This window comes from Anolis sagrei, chromosome 4 (assembly GCF_037176765.1).
Source record: "Anolis sagrei isolate rAnoSag1 chromosome 4, rAnoSag1.mat, whole genome shotgun sequence".
Lineage (NCBI taxonomy): Eukaryota > Metazoa > Chordata > Lepidosauria > Squamata > Dactyloidae > Anolis > Anolis sagrei.
The window spans coordinates 128,629,824-128,647,179 of record NC_090024.1 but is presented as its reverse complement, the minus strand read 5'-3'; the positions used below and the strand labels follow the sequence as shown (position 1 = coordinate 128,647,179).

Genomic DNA, 17,356 nt, shown 5'->3' with positions numbered 1-17,356 from the left:
CTTATATGTTCAATAATGATGATGATAATAATAATAATTTGTTGGCATCTAAGTAGACAGAACTGAGACTAGATTTCTAACATATTTTAGAAGGGAATCAACTTTAAGACAAGTAAGGCAGAAGCATAAGATGAGCTACCCCTCAATTAAATGTTGATCTAGAATGAATATATATATATATATATATATATATATATTCTATATCAACATTTAATTGAGGGGTCGCTCATCTTATGCTTCTGCCTTACTTATATATATATTGGTTTTGGATTATGTCCACCTGATTCCTCCTTCTCTGCATCCTATCCCCTAATAAGGTTTCAGCATGACTGTTGTTCTGGGCAGAACCTGGAAAACTTACTTTGTTGCACTACAAATCCTTGCATTCCCCAGAAAGTATGCTGATTTATAATACAACTGCATCTATTCCATGAAAAATGAGGTAAACAAACATGGGTCTTAGGTTTGTTATCCTGTGAAAAAAAATAACCAGAGTTCTGATAATTCTACTCTTAGGTAGAAAGTCAACCCTAGAAAGCAATGGCAAGGAAATGCTAGTTGGACACTTGGCTATTTATGTTATGATGTCTCACAAATACCATCTTGTTTCTATTGCTTTTTCAATATCTACATGATATTTTACTCTGACAATTCCACCATAATTCCATCATTCCTAGCTAAGTCATTCACTAAAATCTGACAAATAGTAGACATTTCCAGTACAATTTGCAAAATAAATAAATAAAATGGAATGATTGTGATCTCCTGGAACTACCACTGAATGCCACCAAAGACTTTCTGGTAGGACTCATTCAACTGTAGTTAGGACCTGCTCTCTGTACACAAGGTGAAGCTGTTACAAAATTATGGTATCCGATTCTAATTTTAGATGGTAGGAGCAAATATTTATCCATTGGAAGATTTGGGCAAATTATGATTATTTGTAACATCATACTTCATATCAATAAGTGTTGCACAATTAAAATATTAAAGCCCTTTTTGTTTTAGCCACAATTCAAACAGCAGGATCATATAAGAAAACAAAATAACATATAAAACAGAGCTGTTGGCATCATTCAAAGTACCTATGGCATTAAAAATAAGAATAGAAAGCTTTTAAGCTGAATCATGCAAGTACCAAATGCTTTTTTTTTTTACTTATTTAATTACATCCTACTACAAACAAAGAAATGATAAAAGAAGCATGCCACCATTAGAAAGGCCCTTATTAATTTTTCACATCTTAACCTTTCGGAAAAAGTGGTTGTAGCTGATGGAGTTTTCGTTACGACAAAAGTGAAAAAGCCAAGTATGGGGGAAGGGTGCTTTTCACTGTTTTTATTTCTCCAAATCATATCTGCCTGAATTTATTTCCTGTTTAGAAGCCACTATTTGGGGGCAGGATTTCAAATGACAAGTGAAATATGTTTTCAAGAGAACTGTTTGAAGTGGCAAAGCCCACTGAAGTTTACTACTTCAATGATGAGTAATTAAGCATTTGCCTCCTCCACAGATATGACACTTGAGCATTTTGCACAAAAGTCATCCTTGAGCTGCCTTACGTTATTCAAACTGATGTTGCTGCTACCTGAACTGAAAGGAAATCTTCAATACCATGAGACAGTTCAAGTACCTGTTCATCACTGAACTCAAGATGAACCAAATAAATGCCCTGGCAAAGCTGTTTTAAGAAAACGATCTTTCAAATATATATAACTGGAAGAGAAATCAGCAAAAAATGTTTACCCCATCTGGCAGCGCCCTCCAGCACACAGCACTGACAAATTCATTTGTGTCATCCTCCTTACGATCCTTATCCAAGACACTTTTGACAGTATCGAATTTGAAGGTTAGTAGTGTCTTTGAGAGGCCCTTGTAGTACAGGTAGAGGGAATTATTTTCACTTCCTATAATCAAAAGTAAAAATATAGATGCAGGTTGACAATATCCATAGGTTTGTAAATATTTGTTTTAACTGTTCTATAAACTAACTGCTAAAACAGAGAACTCAAAGGCAGGAATGAGTAAGACGACCATGGCTGTATAACACACCTAAAACTTATTATAGTCAATCCTTCTAGAAATGCATTATTCAGGAAGTATAGTGAATTATTAAGGAAGTGTGAAAGGCATTGGCTTTCAAGGACAATACAGATTTATGATGCATACAATCCAAGAAAAAGTATCGTACCCTATTATGTAATGGCATGTTCTATGTTCTGCTATGACCCAAAGCTTCTTAAACTGTACATCACAAGATCTATTTGGGTCCCCTTACTGAATATGGGGGTTGCGAAAGATTTGTGCAGGCTGCCACCTAGTGGCTGTGTTAGTCATTTACATGAATCCAGGAGAAAAAAAGAGATCCAACAGAGTATATTCTACCACGTGAAGCTGCAAACTAATGCTGAAGATGCTCTATATCTTGCAATATCAGGTATTTAACTAAGATTTAATTTTTTTTACTTTAAAATGCAAAAATATATCAATCTCAATAATATGCAAATCCGTCTTAATCTTTAATGAATGGTAAAATTATAAACAACAACATTTTATTATTTATTTACCACATTTATATGCCGTCCTTCTCACCCCGAAGGGGACTCAGAGCGGCTTACAAGATATACATACATACAATATATTATATTAGTAGCATAGTACAATATCAGTATTATATATTACTATATTGTACTATACCATTATATTGTAATATTATTAGTAATATTATGGTCTGAAGTCCCTTTTACTCCAAAGGTATACAAGGTTAACAGCAGCCAACTGATTAGACACATCGTTGGAGAAAAATTACAACATTTAAAACTGCTTGGAATACAGGGTTAAAACTGCTTATAAGTATCCAAAAGAATTGTTTTAAAATAAAATTCTTTATGATTTAAGTATATAAATAGGTATACAAATCAAACATTTACTGATATTAAATCATAAAGAAATTTATTAAAAACAATTCTTTTGTATACTTATAAGCCAACATCCTATGAGGATTATCTTAAAGAACTGGGCATGTTTAGCCAGCAGAAGAGAAGGTTGAGAGGAGACATGATAAACATGTATAAATATGTGAAAGGAAAAGAAAAGCAGGCTTGTTTTCTGCTGCCCTGGAAACTAGGGACTCAGAGCAATAGGTTCAAATTACAAGAAAGGAGATTCTACCTGAACATTAGGAAGAACTTCCTGACCGTAAAAGCTATTCAGCAGTGGAACTCTCTGTCTCAGAGTATGGTGGAAGTTCCTTCCTTTTAAACAGAGGCTGGATGGCCATTTGTCAGGGGTACTTTGTGCTTGTCCTGCAGGGCAGGGGGTTGGACTAGATGGCCCACATGGCCCCTTAAACTCTATTATTCTATTATTCTAATTTTCAAATATTTTAGAGAGATGGAATGAATAGTTACCACATTCTCCAAAGTTTTGGCATTATAATAATTTTGCTTTTGAATAAACATGAAAAACATAAAGAACAAATTCTCTACAATTGGATGGATTGGATGTTTCATATTATTTTGTTATCTTTTGCTTTAAAAATAGCCAGTTTATCAGCTATTAGGATTTCTGGGAGTTGAAGGTCAAAACATCTGGGGACCCACAGGTTGAGAACCACTGCCATAAGGCTTATGCCTTTTTAACAGGATGCAAGTCACAATTTTCTGTATTCCTACAAAGCATTGTGCTGGACCTTCATTAAGATTTGAATCACACAGAAGATTATTGGTCCCTCTATGTCACTTACCACAGGCGATATAGTCTCCATTAGAAGCCAGACCTACAAAATTCTTCTCATTGATATGACCCTTAAAGGAGCGCAAGCAGTGTGGCTTCCCTACGTTCCACAGCTTTAGCTGACTGTCTGTTGACCTGAGAAAAGACAGATACAAACTCTGGCTAATTTATACGTTGCCACCGTGTGTCAAAGTATTATGAAGGCCATTCAATTAATATATAGACATGTCTTAGCAAAAAAGCCATGACATTGATAGGTATCACAGTCTACCTTGGGTAAATCAGAAAGCAGATTTCCAAAATGATGTGCTCATTACATTATGAAGCAATGTATTTTGTATTCATCTGCCAAAGTTCTTTAAAAGTGTGATTTGTACCCACAAACCCATTGTCCCTCTTTGAATAATCTATTTTGATTTTCAGATAACAGAATATCCAAATCTATCAAAAGCAGCACTGCAACAAAACAACTGAATGAAATGATCAGAACATTAGTAATAATTGAATGGTCATGTGCTTTTACAATATCAGATTTCTATAGAATATTTATTTATTTATTTCAAACACTTGTACCCCACCCTTCTCAACCCCCTGGGGGGACGGACTAAGGGTGGCTTCCAATTGGCCATAATTCGATGCCACATAATAAAAATACAAATCACCAATAATTATAATTCGACATTTTTACCTTCTTTCTAAAAGTGAGGAGGGATGACGATGACCTAATCATTACCCGGGGAGTGATTTCCCCAGGAGAGGGGCCACCACTGAGAAGGCCCTGTCCCTTGTCCTCGCCAAGCGTGTTTGAGACAGAGGCGGGGTCGAGAGCAAGACCTCCCCAGAAGATCTTAAATTCCGAGGTGGGATGTAGAAGGAGATAGGCAAGTAGTGGCTTGCTTATGGCTTAAGATCATCATATCACCATAGGCGATCGAGTATAACTGTCTTTCATGGTTAGAGTATTGGTAGTGAGTCTATAAGTTAATGCGGAGACCTATTCTGGATCCAGCTATGATCTTACAAAGGTTGATTTTGTTCCCTACATTTTTATTGGAGCTGTCATGCAGTGAAAATAATATCCATTGTTTCTCTGGAGGGGCAGAAGCCATTCTGGGATTCAGGGAGGATGTCTTCTAAAGGTGGTTTGAGGTAATTTTGATAATTTCCACTGTATGTTCTTTCTCCCTTTTTGAAAAGGGTGAAGATAATGGCATCCTTGAAGTCCACTGGGATCTTCTTGGTCACCTACACTTTTTCAATAAACTTGTGGAGTTGTTGCATCAGCTCAGGCCCACTTACTTTAAAGATTTAAACAGGAATCCCATCAGATCCACTAGCTTTGTTATTTTGAATTGGTTTATGGCACTACTAACTTCCTCCAAACTAGGCAGTGTTGCAAGCTCATTCTGTTTGTTTTTTAGGAATCTGCGAGATCTGCCTCTTCAGCCACGTTGGAACTGTAGTTATGGCTTTTCATTTTGAATGTGTGATCATCTGTTCTAGGAAAGTATCATCCAAGTCTGGCTTGGAGGTCCGTAATATACCCCATAATGCCATCTCTGTTATTTCTTTCCCCAATTTTTACTTAGAAATTCTCAACTTGGTTTTTTGGATTTTCATCATGGATCTCTTCATAGATGTAAACATCTTTTATATACAATGCTACTCTTTCCTGTGTACATGGGATACACATACACATCTAGATCCAATGTACAAATCAAGTATTTGGGAATTTTGGAGAAGAAACTAGAAGCATAGAAACTTGGCAAAAACATAAATACTTACGCAGAGACTATTTCCTCTCCACTAACAAACTTTGCATATGAAACAGCTTTGCGATGCCCTTTGAAGACCATAATTGGTTGTTTAGTGTTCCGAAGATCATAGTAGTGAACACAGTGATCTGGGGAAAGATATATGGAAAAGAAAAGATATTAACATTATTTGTTACCTAGTTATCAAATATTACTGCAAAGAAGAACAGAGATATTGAACCAAGTCAAATTTTGTTCTAGACAAAGTTTTGTTAGTCAAGCATAAAGACTGCTGTGGTGGGCAGTTAGCTCCTGATCAAGTAAGTTCTTACCCACCTGTTTCTGTTTTTTCTTGCCTAATGAGAACACACTTCTGTTATTATAAAAGCAGTTCAACTCATAACTGCCCCAAAGCAATTATTTCACAGTTGCTTTTAAAGTGCTACTACCACATAATCAGAATACTGTACTACAGAACTTCCAGTACATTTTATTTTCTATCAAAATAAACCAAAACAGAAGCTAGGCACCAGAATCTTGGAAGGTTATATTCCAAAACGTATATAACACCCTCCCGTGCTCATATACTTAATTGTTTTAATTAGACATTTCTATAGTGGACAGAAATACTGACCACAAGCAAGAAAACCTATGTTTCATAGAAAGATATTTGTGGATAATATGGAAAGTCACATCTAGGTAAGTGGTTCCCCCCCCCCTTATTTTTTTGGTCGTGGAACCCTTCAGAAGATAAAGTACCCTTAACTGTATACCTAATTTGTTTTTCTCAAAATATAAATTATTTATCATTTCCCAGAAAAAGGAAACTCCCAGCAATATGTCCCTAATTGCACTTTATTAGTGATCTAGGACTGTCTGTACGCCCCATTCTTTTCCGAAATTCTATCCTAGTTATATTTCAGCTGGTGCTGCTCAGCATTATTTATAAAATTTTAATCATTACATTTGGCCCAGCCATATTTTTAAATGTTATTGTGTTATTGCTAATGTTTACTGCCTATTTTTTGTTTATGAGTTTTATTTTATTGTTTTGTATTACTGTTGTTGTTTTTGCTGATGTATTGTGGGCTCGGCCTCATGTACAAATAAAGTTATTATTATTATTATTATTATTATTATTATTATTTATGCTATTTCAAATACATCTCCCAATTTCCTATATTACATCCATTTTGGAGGAAATTTCCATCTATTTTATGAATAATATCCCAATATCACAAAATTGTACAAGAAAAAATAATAAATAAATATGGATTCAATGTGAAAAATAGACTATGTAGGAATTGCTCTTGTAATGAAATGATGAAATGTGCAGCCAGTAACTACATATCTCATGGCAACAGTTGTCGCACAAATTTGTTATTAATAAGACTAAATTAAACAGTTGGAGGGTTGTTGTGAGTTTTCCGGGCTGAATGGCCGTGTACCAGATGCATTCTTTCCTGATGTTTTCTGGAACATGGCTATACAGCCTGGAAAACTCACAGCAACACAGTGATTCCAGCCATGAAAGCCTTGGACAATACATCAAATAGTTGGCCTCATATGGTTTTATTTTAAATTCTATTTTCAATATTTTTTCATGGAATTCTACAATGTTTTTGTGGAATCCTAGGGATTTCTGGAGCACTGTTTGGGAACCGCTGCTCCAGATCATTACAGCTTATGGCAGCAAATCTTTAGTTCCTTTTTTACAGGCTATGTTCTGTAAAAAAAAAGAAATGTTTATTTGTGGCTTCTATGCTTAAAATATTAATTAAATTCTATTTGAAAACCACTCTTTCTTCTAGTTAGAAAACCTAGTACTTATAACAGGAGTCATATTCAGAGTGGGCCAATTCTCATGCATCAAACTATAACAGGATCAATAACAATGACAGGACATGAATAAACTACTGGATTGTTGTAGACAGGGAAAAGGTGGAATGCGGCAGAAACATCTGTTTGCAGTTTTGAATAAGCTTTCCAAATTCTGCAACAAACAATCAAAAGCCTGATGACACATGACCACAGCTCAGCATGCCTGTTTGTATAGTCAATATGATCAATCAATTTCTCTTGTGGTCAGTAAGAATCCAGGGAACAGTATGTTGAGCGAGTCCTAAAATTAATCACTGGTTCATTGATTGTTTCAGCAGCTATTCTCTATTCCCAACAGAAGTTTCATTATGATTTTATTAATCCCAAGTCATAATTTTAAAGAACCGCAGCAAGTATAATGGTCATCACATTCATTAATGACTGAACAGGTGGCCATATTTCCTAATGAAAGAGATTCTCTTTCCCTCTCAGACCATATGGACCTTTCACTGAACAAGATAAAAGTACTATCTGCTACGAAAGCCAAGATCTTAAAGCAGGCTAAATGAGAGAAGAAAAATCACATCAATCTCAAATTGATTTACGAAGTCTGAAGCTGTTCACAACCGGCACAGTTCCAGCCAATCTTGTCCATCTTGAATTGTGTGTTTTCATAGTTCCAAAATATTCAGGCAATTCCAATAATAATGAGTGCCAAAGGAGACCAAGAAAATAATGAAAGTTTTGCCGCCAATCTTCATTGAGCTTACCCCATTAGTCTTTCCGTCATGTCAGCAAGGAACTTTAAATGAAAATACATCAACTGACTTACAATACACTATACACTTACAATACACTGCTGAAAATCAGATCACCCTGAATAGAATAACTTTATTGTCATTGTACATCATAAAACAAAATTAAATCAAATATCATATTCCGCATAGGCACATCTAATCCATTTGTGTGAGTCACAGAAATTATGAAGAGGATTTTTCATTGTTGTAACTGCTCTATACTTTTAGCTGTAGACTCTCAGTTAACCGGAACCCATGGAGATTGATAGATGCCAGATAAACGTAGTTCCTGGTTGCTTGAGAATTACTATTAAAATAGGCCTAAGTAGTGCTCAGGGGCGGCTCAACCCATTACGCAAAGTAAGCATTTGCAGTATAGTTGATTTTACCCAGGGGCGCTCTTGGGGGAAAATAGACCTTGACATATGCGAATTGTAGTTACTGGGATGTATAGTTCACCTACAATCAAAGAGCATTCTGAACTCCACCAATGATGGAATTGAACCAAATATGGCACACAGAACTCCCACGACGAACAGAAAATATATATCAGTGATTGGTTTGGGGGGGGGGGCAAAATACTGTTTGCTTACCGTTGAACGTTACCTAGGGCCGCCTCTGGTAACGCTATATCCTACTTTCAGGGCTGTAACCAAGAGCGGTGGGGGGGGGGGGTGTCAATTTTTCAGGTTAAAAAACTCTGGTTCTCATTGCTACAGGCCTTTGCCCCAAGGAGACACCCTACAATTTGGACAGTTACTGCCCTCGGTGGATATCCCAGCAGAGCATAAGGGCCGATCAGGCTCATGGCCTAACAAACTAGAATGCATCAGATCTGCTCTGTTCTGGAAGCTGTGAAGTCATACTCTCTTGACCTCAGAGCAAGGCACAGACACACTATTGGAAGTATAAATCTTCATAATGTGACCGACTGCCTAGTTTGGCGAGGGAATCAACTCTCCCCCCCCCCCCCCGCCCCCAATTTTTTTTTCTGGCTACAGTACTGCCTACTATACCATACCATTAACATGAAATACAGTGCTTAAAAGCAAATTAAGACAAATAAAGACTTAATATAATACAGTTTTACTGCATCATAGATTATTATTTAAAGTATTATTTCTTAAATGTTTTGCTGGTTGTTTGAGTTCCAGTTAACTGAGAGTTTACTGTATATTTATTTATTTAATTATTTAATTATTCGAACTTATATGCCACCACTCCCCTGGGGCTCGGAGCGGCTTACAAGAATGACTAAAATCTAACACAATTTAAAACAATTTAAAAACAGCAAATCAACAATCAAAGGCCTGTCGAAACAGGTATGTCTTGCATGCCCTGTGGAAAGCTAATAAGTCCCGCAAGGCACGGAGATCAGTAGTGCCATCATGAATTTAGCTTTTAAAAACAGCATTACTACAGGAAAACTGTGAAATGTGAATGTGGCTGGCAATCAGTTTCTGTAGATAACAATGTCCATTTTCATCAACACTGGCAAAGCAAACAAGTATTCTACTGTTATGCCAACAAGTTAAGTATTTCTCATTTCATTTGTTCTCATCAGTTTACGTATATAAATCTTGGGGAGCATTTTTTCAGCTGAAATGCAATACTTTTCAAATAAGTTGGAGGGGGGGGGGAGTGTTAACTTAAATCACCAGCCCCCTTAAACTATGATACCAAGTGTATAGTGTTCTTAAGAACTCTCTTTCTCTCCCGCTACAAGAATAAAAGTTAATTGTATAATTTCCTTTGAATTACCCACTGTTAAAAAGAATTTATAATGTTGGACAGATAAGACTAGAGGTTAACGCATTATTATAGCATTAACTTGTAGACTTATTTTTCAGGAACATATGTTATTCTGTTCTTGTTCAAATTCTTTTTAGCATTTAAAGACTGCCATCTGCATCATCTTTTTCTTAATGAACTTTATAATGTACTCAATTCTTTCTTTTCTCAAATGCTTTGTCCTTTTGATCCTGAAATCCTCCACAATCTTTCAATTCCTGCTGATTTGCGAGAACAGTATGATGTTTGCCTAATGCCTAGGAGAGCAGCAATAATACTCAAATCTTAATTACAATGCATCTGCAAAGGCAATCCATAAGTATAGTGGTTTTCTGTGATGTGATATTATATGGAGTCATGTTGTTTATTACAGAAATGAGACCTTGCACTTTGAGCTAAGGAATTTGATTTGATTAACAAGTCAGATAAAAAGAAGATAATTTTACCCTTCTCACTTGTGGCTGATTTAGTCACATTATTAATAATAATTCAATTTATGAAAGATTGTTTCTGATTGAAGACCTATTACCAAGATATTACTGTAGGTTTCAAAGTAGTAAGTGAAATTTAGGTCCATGCTTCTCCATCTTTTCAAAAGCCCACATTCAAGTTTCTTGGATTTCCCGTCTTCCTTTTTACTTTTTATTCCTGCCCATGCCATGTTATGCCACACCATACCTCTTGCTTCTTCAAACATTTCCCACATCCAGCTTCTTAATAGAGATCTTCTTTTCAGTTTTTGGGAAAGTATACAGACAATTTTATCTGGGTCCTTAATGATTGATCTCTAAAATAAATAGAACTAAATAGTCACTGTTGTAAGTTTATATGTTGAATGTTTTTATATTGTGTAAATGCTATTTTAAATTGTAAGTTGCTCAGAGCACCTTGGTGGAGAGCGACTAATTAAGAAATAAAGTGAAGTGAAGTAAAGCTCAAGTAAATTGGAAACTGTACCATCTAGTACAGGTATCCTCAAACTTTTTAAGCAGAGGGCCAGTTCATGGTCCCTCAGTACTGAGGGCCAGTTCATGGTCCCTCAGTATTGAGGGGCCAGACTATCGTTTGAAGAAAACAGCAACAAATTCCTGTGCACACTGCACATATCTTATTTGTAGTGTAAAAACAAAACAAAACAAAAAACAAACAAAACAATATTTAAGGTAAAGAACATTTCTAACCAACATAAACTTACCAGTATTTCAATGGGAAGTGTGGATCTGCTTTTGGCTTATGAGATAGGTTAATTTGGACTGTTGTTGTTAAGTGCCTTCAAGTTGTTTCAGATTTAGGTCAACCCTACATCTAAAGTTTAGGGTGGGGCAGGTAAATGACCTTGGAGGACTGCCTCCAGTCCACAGGCCTTAGTTTGTGGACCCCTATCTAGTGGTCTGATTTTAGTCTAACATGTTCATCATGCACAGGGCTGAGCCATAAAGTTTACCTAAAATCCAGGACACTGACTTTTCACCAGTTAGACAAACTATTTTGATCTCAAGGCCTACATCCTGTGCAGGCTGGAGGAGGGAGGCAGCCACTACACATTCTTACACTGAGTGCATTTACTCTCCCCTCAACATCTCAGCATGCAGATTTAGACTTAAGCTCACAGGCTACTGAACATGATAGTTTATATGTATACAATGATCTCTGGTACTTGATTTCTGTTAATGGTGATGATACAATTAGAATTACAGGGAACATACCACCCCTCTGCTACGTCAGCTCCACTGGCTGCCGATCCAGTTCCGAGCACAATTCAAAGTGCTGGTTTTGACCTACAAAACCCTATACGGCTCCGGCCCAGCGTACCTGTCTGAACGCATCTCCCTCTACGTCCCGCCTCAGAGTTTAAGATCCGCTGGGGAGGCCCTGCTTTCAGCCTCGCCTCTATCACAAGCGAGATTGGCGGGGACGAGGAGCAGGGCCTTCTCGGGTTGTGGCCCCTCACCTGTGGAATACGCTCCCCGGGGAAATTAGGTCATCAACATCCCTCCTCTCTTTCAGAAGGAAACACATGGATATGGGACCAGGCCTTTGGGTAATCTGGCAGACAGACATAGGACAATGACAACTAGAGTTGGATAGGATTATGACAATGCGGAATGAACTTATGGATTTTGAACTTGGCGAACGTTGATCATTGGATTGGCTTTTATTAGTTGTTATTGTATAATTGGACTGTTTTAACTATTTATAACTGTTGCTATGTATTTTATCTTACTATGTGTATTGCTGGCATCAAATTGTGCCTTTTTTTCTAAGCCGCCCCGAGTCTCCCTTCGGAGGTTGAGAAGGGCAGGGTAGAAATGTTCGAAATAAATAATAAATAAATAAATATTTGCAGCAGGATGATGGGAAGCAAGGGGAGGTGTTTATTTCACCTTCTTCAGCCTGACAGTTCCATCCCAGGCCCATGCTGTCCAGATGTGTGCCAGGAAAAAGTGGTTGGCGGCTGTGCTCTTTGTGTGCTACACAACTGTACATGTCTCTGGCTGAATGATGAAGCTGAGGATCCATTCTGAATATGAGTTTAAACCCCGATGAAACTCCGTAAAGCTTAGGTGAAACCTCATCTAAGCAAAAACTATATTTATATCACAGCAATTACACTGAACATCAGTATTCTATGTCTCAGCAGTCAAAATCAAAAGTCATGATGTTCTGCAGCTAGAATGTGTTATCAGCTGCTCATACAACACCAAAGTGCTAGGGCCAATCGGGCTTGCCCTGAAATTCTAAACACATATACTAGTATGTTCCTGTAATCATAGTGTGACATCTGATGAAATATGCATAGGACTGTGCTGTTAAGCAATTCAATAGAAACTGCCTGAAATTATATGTTTGCCCATATTTGGTGCTTAAGTATCCCCAATCCTGGAAAGTTTTAAGTCAAAAGCTCAGAACACATTCACTTTGATTGGTAAAGAAGTGTACAAGTTACTAGTACAAAATGATTTTGCAATAAACATTTTGTTAAGATTGGAATAACTGTGTTTGAAAGTATCTTAACATTCTATAAAATATTTAAGAATTTTATTTTAATCTTACTCGCATTCACTACACATTATCAATGTATAGTGCTGATATGCCTTTATAAATATTGGAAATAAACTATGAAAGTAGCGTGAACAATACAGAAATTGCAATCTGAGCCATAGTGCATAAAGAGCTGTTTTTCCTATGATAACAAGTAGCAGTGGGAGGACAGTTAGGAAAGCAGCAAAAAACAAAAAACAAAACAAAAATCAAAAAGAAACCCTGTGTTGCAAAGTATTAAAACACCAGACACATCATCCGTTCAGACAGGTAACTGGAAGTGTAATTTCATCAAGCAATTTTTTTGAGTCAATGATTAGGAGGCCCTCAAACATGACTGCAACCTTGGGAATTCCTGAAGTGGTGAGACATTATTTTCGCTAATGGAATCTGCAATAGCAGCCAATGACAGTAATTTTGTATTTAGGAGAGGGGAAATGAAGTGGAATGAAGTTTAAACATTACTCACGCATCAATAACTGTTTTTTTTTACACACTGGGCTTCTTATGAAAAGTAACTTTTTAAACGAGGAAAAAAAACAGCATTGCTTTTAGACTTGGAATTAGCAAATAATCAAAAATGTAACAAAAAGCCTGCTAAACAACCATCTTCAATTGCAGAACACTTAAATAGGAACCTTCAGTTTCATCACCTCTTTCCTATTAGTCAACCAGACAAGCTGGCTATTTAACCACTCTACATGCACATCAAAGAAGCAATATTCATTCTACCCCCTTTCACTGAACACTCATTAAAGGATAAGCTCTGATAGAACCTCTCCCATTAATGCTCATGTGCCAGATACAGTGTTGTTTCATTCCCAGCATAACGTATAAGAATGATACAAGAGGGGTTACAACAATCAGATGTTGAACATGAGAGATCCCTTTAATATCATACAATTACCATCTCATTTCCTATTTATTCTTGTTCTCAGTTAAACATTTACCTCAAGCTGGAATGTGTCCAGAGGAGGGCGACTAAAATGATCAAGGGTCTGGAGAACAAGCCCTATGAGGAGTGGCTTAAGGAGCTGGGAATGTTTAGCCTGAAGAAGAGAAGACTGAGAGGAGATATGATAGCCATGTATAAATATGTGAGAGGAAGTCACAGGGAGGAGGGCGCGAGCTTGTTTTCTGCTTCCCTGGAGACCAGGACACAGAACAATGGCTTCAAACTACAAGAAAGGAGGTTCCATCTGAACATGAGGAAAACTTCCTGACTGTGAGAGCCGTTCAGCAGTGGAACTCTCTGCCCCAGAATGTGGTGGAGGCTCCTTCTTTGGAAGCTTTTAAACAGAGGCTAGATGGCCATCTGTCAGGGGTGATTTGAATGCGATTTTCCTGCTTCTTGGCAGGGGGTTGGACTGGATGGCCCATGAGGTCTCTTCCAACTATGATTCTATGATTCTAATATAGTAAATATAAATACTACTGATATAATAATATATGATGATATATTGTTTTATTATTATGTATTTGTATATTTTAAGTTGTAATGTTTTTTATTGTAAGCCGCTTCAGTCTCCATATGGAGATATAAAGTGGGATATAAATAAATAGATATATGATGCAGTTTCAGAATGCAGATGAACGAATGAGACTTTGTTTCTATCCCGCCCTATTTCCCCAGTGGGCTCAGGACAGTTTACAACATATAGAGAAACCAACATTCAATGCCTTATAAAAAATACAAAATAACATAAACCAAGAGATAAAACCCATTATCAAATCCAGGGACCTTACCACATTAGGAAATACTCCATTTCTGAGACTGTTTGACCCATGGGTTTTGAATCAATGTCTTGACTTTTTTCAACTTATACACAAATATATAAACTTGGAGCCACCCACAAGATAAGCTACCATTTTTCTTGGTTGTTGTGTGGCCCAGACTATTACAATAGCACAATGTACCAACCAGATTCTGGGTAGAAATCAAGGAATCCGCTTTCACAGTAAGTTCCATTATCAATATCAAGAGCAAGACTAATGAGTTACTCAGTCATGCCTGATGCTAAGGGTCAAGTCCCGAGAAGATGGTGTCATAGGCAGGCTGCTGGAGACTGCTGTACTGCTTGTATAAGGACCAGAAAAATGTGTTCAACTTGGGTAACAATATTGGAAAAGTCCAAGTGAAGTAGGCCTGAAAGGGCTTAACAGCTTTGATCTCACCATTTATAATGAAACAGCTTGCTACTATATGGATTTATGCAATACTGATGCATCTGCCTGGTGAAATATGGACCATGTAGAGTAGGCAGTGATTGTACCTGACAGAGAAATAGGGATTGGGGCAGTGAGAGAAATTAACTATAACAAGCAAAGTAAATTTCAGTAAAAGAGTACAGAAAGCACTAGCTTACTCAGAAACAGAGCAAAGTGAAAATGAAAAGTGAAAGACATGATTACTGCAGTGGTCAATAAGCAATGAGTAAAGATTGTAGCATGTGGGCTTCCCAACAAAGCTTTTAGTACCACATATTTATCACAGAGGTATAAAAGCTATAAATAAAGCTGTATAAAATACATCAAGAGAAATGTGGGATTCTGAGAAAGGTTTGTAAGGAAGAAAAGATGTAGCACCATATAAATATTTTGGAAGTGAGCTCGAGGAATAAGTGGTAGTAGTTATATAACAGATGGCCAAGATAGAAAAGAAGAAGGAATAAAAGTTATACAAGTAAGAACATATCAGAATATGAGAGCGGAAAGAAAAGATGGGCAATTATATTGAGAACTTTTCTTTCGTCTTCACATTTTAGTAGTAAAGTTTCCTATATCTCTGGATATTTAAATAAAATTAAATTTGACTTATGTGCCTTGTAGAGTGGGATATTCTCTGACCAGAAGGAATATGTGTTACCTCAATGAAAGAAACAGATTGGAAAAATGTATTGTCGAAGGCTTTCATGGCTGGAATCACTAGGTTCTTGTGGGTTTTTTCGGGCTATATGGCCATGTTCTAGAGGCATTTTCTACTGACGTTTCGCCTGCATCTACCTCTGAGGATGCTTGCCATAGATGCAGGCGAAACGTCAGGAGAAAATGCCTCTAGAACATGGCCATATAGCACGAAAAAACCCACAAGAACCTAGACTGGAAAAAGGTTACTGAATATTTAAGACAAGAAAATAAGAAGATTTTGATTTAGTAGATAAGACTGGGAAAAAATAAAGAAAAAGTTTGCAAAAAAGGAGGGAAAGAAGGCAATAAAGAGGGGAAGGAGAGGAGGAGGAGAAATGAAAAAGTAAAAAGACTTCTGGAAGATGCCAGGAAGTCAAAATATCTATCTTTCTATCACTTTTATATTATATATAATTTGTTTTCTCTACTTTTTCTTTCTTTTTTCAATATTTCTCTTTTTTATTTTTTTATTATCTCTTTTTTTAAGTTCTGTCATTAATTGAAAATCTCAAATAAAGATTATTTTTTAAAAAGAAAGAAATTTCAACATCTCACCAATGGGGGAAACCTACTCACAAGACACGTACATAACTTCTGCTTCTTTACAAAATGGCTTGTTGGGGAAAAAAACATAAAAGGTCTGTCTCCTCCTACCTTTTTTTGAATAGGATAAAAATTTACTTCAATGGGGGAAAGGAATCAATTTGTTGGGATATTTGTTGACCCAGCTGTGGTTTTTATTTCTTTACACAAAAATGTATCTGATAAGAGGCTGAAATCTGGAGTTGCTGTTTATTACCATTCCTATGAGAAAGACATGCAATGTCCACATTGTAGGTCTCTTGGGAAAATGTGCTATCTAGGAATAAAGGTAGATGAAGAAGGGGATGTTTTCTGATATTTGCCTTTGGATATCACGTCTTTTGACAGGTATACTGCAAAGCCAATTCTATACCCTTAGGGCAACACAAGTATTAAAGTTAAAAATAAAATTGCTCCTGTCATTTTTAGCTTGGGGCATTAAAAGAAAATTAAGATAAGAAGTATTTTTCCTCAATGCTTTTTAATCTGTATTTCTGAATGCAAAAAAAATCCAACAAAGGTATTTTTTAAGTTATAAAAACCAAGTATAATAAAAAGAGGTTCAACATGTTCTGAACATGGGAAAGAACCGAAAGATGGGTGTGAACAACAAAGGTGTTTTGACTGCTAGGCATAAGAAGGATGCACAGAACTTTAGAAATACTGTATTTCATCGAATAATAGTCATTACTGCATAATATTCACACACACCCCTTTTGGGGTCCCAGTTTTGGTCTTTTATCATTCTTCACATAATAGTTTCACCCCCTGATGACACGGCTGCCCTTTGAAGAAGCCTTCACAGCTCCAAGGGGCAGGCGCATTGGTGGGTGAAGGCGTGAGAACTAGAAGGCTTCCCTCGGCTGCTTTCCTAATTCTGTCTGGCATGCATGCAGGCCTATAGGCCTCCATTTTTTCATCCCGGCC

At 36.8% G+C, this 17,356-nt stretch overlaps 1 protein-coding gene across 2 annotated transcripts in view; it reads right to left on the bottom strand.

Moving 5' to 3' along the window:
* COP1 (COP1 E3 ubiquitin ligase) overlaps positions 1–17,356 on the bottom strand; it is a 79,164-nt gene that overhangs the window by 15,310 nt on the left and 46,498 nt on the right. For both annotated transcript variants that reach the window (XM_060774409.2, XM_060774410.2), the window contains exons 16-18: positions 5,521–5,638; positions 3,746–3,870; positions 1,747–1,907 (exon numbers count right to left, since the gene is read on the bottom strand). In XM_060774409.2, coding sequence (XP_060630392.2) covers positions 1,747–1,907; positions 3,746–3,870; positions 5,521–5,638 — 404 coding nt within the window. The remainder of the gene's footprint in view (positions 1–1,746; positions 1,908–3,745; positions 3,871–5,520; positions 5,639–17,356) is intronic.